Source organism: Rhinopithecus bieti, unplaced genomic scaffold (assembly GCF_001698545.2).
Source record: "Rhinopithecus bieti isolate Rb0 unplaced genomic scaffold, ASM169854v2 scaffold_31173, whole genome shotgun sequence".
NCBI classification, from domain to species: domain Eukaryota; kingdom Metazoa; phylum Chordata; class Mammalia; order Primates; family Cercopithecidae; genus Rhinopithecus; species Rhinopithecus bieti.
In genome coordinates, this window is record NW_016813861.1 from 1509696 (window position 1) to 1514894 (window position 5199).

General features: G+C 42.7%; 1 protein-coding gene across 5 annotated transcripts in view; it reads right to left on the bottom strand.

Moving 5' to 3' along the window:
* ECT2L (epithelial cell transforming 2 like) overlaps nt 1–5199 on the bottom strand; it is a 124173-nt gene that overhangs the window by 36354 nt on the left and 82620 nt on the right. For all 5 annotated transcript variants that reach the window (XR_001880846.1, XR_001880847.1, XM_017848982.1 and 2 more), the window contains exon 13: nt 1895–1981. Coding sequence is in view for 3 of the 5 variants with exons in the window: in XM_017848982.1 (XP_017704471.1) it covers nt 1895–1981 (87 nt within the window). In the remaining 2 variants the exon portion in view is untranslated. The remainder of the gene's footprint in view (nt 1–1894; nt 1982–5199) is intronic.

The window sequence follows — 5199 nt, forward strand, 5'->3', positions numbered from 1 at the left end:
TATATATATATATGTTTTCATTGTCAAACTTTTTGTTGTTATCTTGAGACCACTGTCAGGTATTATTACCAATAGTCATATATATATGTGTATATGTGTGTGTATATATGTATATATGTGTATATATATGTATGTGTGTGTATATATATATATAAATCCTTGCATACCTTGTTCAGTTGGAGAATTCTAATGTTTTTCATTTATCATTGTAACACGAAGGGCAAATTTTATAACATTTCTGTACCTACCTCTTATATGTAGGACAATCTGTCTTTAAGTGAGGATCAATTAGTTGATAAAAATGATTCCCAGATAGTTTTTCCTTCAAGTCAAGCACCCTGTTGTTTAAATAAGTGTCTTGTTTAAAATGAAAAAATGTGTAATGCTATGTGATCTTCACCAAGATGCGTTAACCATAATTTCACTAACTGGAATTATAATGTAAAATAACTTAAGAGAAAATGAGAGAACTCACTGTAGTTGAAATATTATAAACACACTCTTCTTTTTTTCAGTTTTTTATTTTGAGACAGGGTCTCCCTCTGTCACCCACGCTGAAGTGCAGTGGTGCAATCACGGCTCACTGCAGCCTCGACCTCCCAGGCTCAAGCGATCCTCCTGCCTCAGCCACCAGAGTAGCCACCACAACAGGCTAATTTTTGTATTTTTTTTTTGTAGAGACAGAGTTTTGCCATGTTTCCCAGGCTGGTCTCAAACTCCTCTGCTTAAGCGATGTACCCACCTTGGCCTCCCAAAGTGCTGGGATTGCAAGCATGAGCTGCCAAACTCTTCTTATTTTCCCAACACATGGTCTGTATAGACTACCTATTTAGACATATCTAATGAGGTAAAAAATACATCTGCATCCCACTTGTCAGTTGGCTTACAGCCCATATATTTTTTTAATATTATATGTGTATTTCTGTATGTATATATTTTTAAATATTGGAGTTATCCAACATTTATAATCATTTTGAACTAAGGTTTTCATTGTTAAACCTTTGGTTGTTATCTGGAAACACTGTCAGGTATTATTACCAATAGTCAGATGAGATACCCTCATATCCCCTGCTCTATGCAACACGTTCCTCCTGGGTGTTCCTAGGGATGGGTTTGGGATGAGTGGGCACCCATGTCCTGGGGCTCCACAGCCTGCGCTGTCTGCAGCAGATGGATACAGCGAGGGTGTCTGGGGCGGGTAAAGAGCCCCAGGTCTGAGCTCAGGGCTGCAGGACTTAAGATTTTTCTTGCCCAATTGTCTGGCCTTAGGGAAGTCATTTGACTTTTTTTCCCCCATGTAACTTTTCTTAACTCTAGTCCTTTGTCTATCAAATGTGGCTAGGAATGTGTCTTTTATAGGATTTTGAAAATGAAAGGTGATAATAAGTATGTTTGTGTGTTGAAGAAAACAAAACAACGTGCCCATGCCCTGGGCTACACAGGATGGGACTGGCCTCTGCCGAGGCTGCCGCTTCCTCCACACTTTACCTTTGACATAGAAAGACGAGCCCTAGACATTGTGTTCATTAGACTCAACTTTTGAAGTCAGACTGTAAGTTGGTAGATTAATTAGAAACTGTGAGGCTTTGTCCCCATGCCATTTCTTTAAAAGACCTCCTAGTATCATAGAAGAAAGTCAGGGAGTAACATACAGATTGGTTTTGCTCCAAGATAGTTACACTGCTGTCCTTCTGGCTCAACTTCTTTTCAGTCCAGGGCTTATTTGAAAAATAAGTCTGCCAGCTGAATTATCTCTAATTATACTTGAGGTTTTCTTTTAATCCCCAAAGGGAAATTTTCAAGGAAAACAAAGAACTAGCCAGAATAAAGGCTGAAATTTCACTGTCAGGAGCAAAACCAATGGTAAATTTACATTATGTAATTATTAGCTTACCAGATTAATCAGTGCTTCAACATTTAAATCATTTTTGCTGAGCCTGGACTTTGTGTCCCAAGAATTGTCTTCTACAACACTTCTTTCCTGAAGATTGAATAGAAACTTGGTTATTGGAGGCAGGTCTTGGCATCTCTGAAAACTCAGTACTGTGCCCGCAGGAGGCCCTCAGAAGCCTCTGCCTTCAGCCCCAACCACAGTGTTCCCTACACACAGTGAGTTAAGTGCTTGCAAATGGGATGCCACTCTTAAATTTTATGTTTTTTAAAAATAGCCTTTGCTTCCTTTGAACTACATAATACTTGAAAACTAAATCCAGCAAAGCTCCCTCTTCCCTGGGAGCCAGGGGAGTCATGCTGGGCTGGGGCTCCTCCCAGGCTTAGAGACTCACACACATTCCTGGATAACAGGCTTCTTTTTTTTTCTTTTTCTTGAGACAGAGTCTCACTCTGTCACCCAGGCTGGAGTGCAATGGCACAATCTCGGCTCACTGCAACCTCTGCCTCCCAGGTTCAAGCGATTCTCCTGCCTCAGCCTCCTGAGGAGCGGGCTTACAGGGTCCGCTACCACGCCCCACTAATTTTTGTATTTTTAGTAGAGATGGGGTTTCGCCATGTTGGCCAGGCTGGTCTGGAACTCTTGACCTCAGGTAATCCTCCCGCTTCGGCCTCCCAAAGTGCTGGGATTACAGGCGTGAGCCACCAAGCCTGGCTAGGTAAGAGGCTTCTGCCTCAGCTCTGCTCTGTTCCTTCTCAGTTGAGGGCAAATAGGTTATTTTATTTTTAAGATCCAGAAGGAAAAGCTCACAAAACTCACTCCTTTTTTTTCCACCAAGTGAAAATGTGTCAAAAACAGTTTGCATACCCTTTCTAGACCTGCATATTTAAATAAGGCTTATTCTTTCTTCACTACCTTGTTAACTATTCTTACTGTGGCCTCCCGAAAACTTAGCACATTTTTTTAAAAAGCCCTCCACCCCCACCCCTGCTGCCTGCAGCACCGCACCCCTGCTGCCTGCAGCACCGCAGGGTCCACCCTAGCAACAGAGCAATGGTCCTGTGTTTATGTTGAGGGACGAGCATGGTCAGCTGTCGTTATTGCTGCCTTCTTCATCAAAGACGAAACTACCAATGGCAACCCTTGGATGTTCAGGGATGATGCTGGAAGAATAACTTCAATTTGTAACCAAGCCTCCTTTTACCTTACTCTACTGAGGCAAAAACAAATTTTTATTTTGGAGATGCCACATTGCTCTGGCAGCCTGAGCCTCTGCAGATGAACCCAGGTCTGCAAAGCTGCAGCCAGCTAGCTCTAGTCCTAGATGGCAGGAGGTCCCGCCTGAGCCTAGGTGCTTCCTGTCTGCTCCAGGGAGTCTTCTAATGATTTCTTTTGTCCTCTGCTCTGTGGCTGTCTCATATCAGCCTGGCATGTATCCATACTTACGGTTTGGGCAGAGGGAGGAGACCTACTTTGTTTTTGTTTCGTTTTGAGACAGGGTCTCACTTTTTCACCCATGCTGGAGTGCAGTGGTGCAATATTGGCTCACTGCAGCCTCCACCTCCCAAGCTGAATTGATCCTCCCACCTCAGCCTCCCAAGTGGCTGGGACTACAGGCACACGCCACCATGCCTGGCTAATTTTGTTCATTTTTTTTAGAGACAAGGTCTCACTATGTTGCCCAGGCTGTTTTCAAATTCAAGTGCTCCTCCTGCTTTGGGATCTCAAAGTGATGGGATTACAGGCGTGAGCCACTGTGCCCAGCCAGTATCTTGCACTCCAGCGTGGATGATGGTGTGAGGCTGTCTCAAAAAACAAAAACAAAAACTCTCAAGTTGGGCCAAGATTAAGATAATGCAAACAGCACACAATTGTATTGTGGATCTCACAGATAAGGGAGCCATCTGTCTGGGAGATCACCTGACTACACAGCTCACATGAAAGTTTATGCATTAAAATTCAGGTGTCATCATGGAACCCCCAGACCACCTTGGCTATTTTAGAACCTGCTCACTTACAATCGGGCTTTGTTTCCCATTCTGGCTCAGCAGCAACTTACTTTTTTAAATATAATTTTTTCTTTGTGGATAGGACATTGATTTGGCGTAGTAATTTTGTTCGAACCTAAAATTGGCAAGGTCACTCATTTTATATTATATGTTTAATTGCCAGAATTTTTACAGCTTAATTTTAGATTCCGATGCTATCTTTTACTTAGTTTTTATGGATGAATTCAGAGGAAGTAACATGGCAGAAACTTTGCACATTTATAAGACAACAATCATTCTGTGTTGGTGGGTCTTTGCCTTGGCTCTCCAGGACATATAAGGAAGACCATAAAAAAAAAGCTCGGAGAACATGTTAGGAATTTTTCTCTAGGATGGAGCATAGGCAGACACTATTTTCCAGGGACATTCTAGTCATTGCTGATGCTACTGCCAGCAAACACTCAGCTGCCTGGATTAGGGGCCAGAAATAGTTGTGAAAATGACAGGTAGAGTTCAGGAACAATTATAATTCTGGCGGCCAGCCATCACCATGGTTGCATGGTGTCAGTGTAAACATTATAGGCAGACAAAAACCAGGAGCAAATAATCACTGGGCAGCAGGATGATAGGTAGGTAGGTAGGTGGATGGATAGATAGACACATGGATGGACACACACACACAGTCCTGGATTTGACAGATAATCCCTATTACACAAGCCTCTCTGGGAGGGTTGTTTTTTTTTTTTGAGATGGAGTCTTGCTCTTGTCGCCCAGGCTGGAATGCAGTGCTGCAATCTTGGCTCACTGCAACCTCTGCCACCCAGGTTCAAGGGATTCTCTTGCCTCAGCCTCCTGAGTAGCTGGGATTACAGGCACCTGCCACCATGCCCGGCTAATTTTTGAGTTTTTCGTAGTGACAAGATTTCACCATGTTGGCCAGACTGGTCTCGAACTCTTGACCTCAGGTGATCTATCCACCTTGGCCTCCCAAAGTGCCGGGATTACAGGCGTGAGCCACTGAGCCTGGCTGGAAGGGTCTTTAAAACAATTATCTTAGAGAAGCTTTCACTTTCCCCTCCTTTGTCTCCTGAGGCTTCTGAATGAATATCCAGTTTTAAAAATAAACCCTAATGTAAGGAAAATCAGCTTTTCTATTTTTATCCTAATTCAACACTGACATTTAGCTGTGGTTCTTCCTCCTAGAGGTCTCTGCATTTCTTTTGTGGGCTTTGTGCCCAAGCTCTTTAGTGTTAAATAGTAGAGAATCAAATGAGAATCGAATACGTATTTTTTCTAATTCAGTTAAAAAAAAAAAAAAAA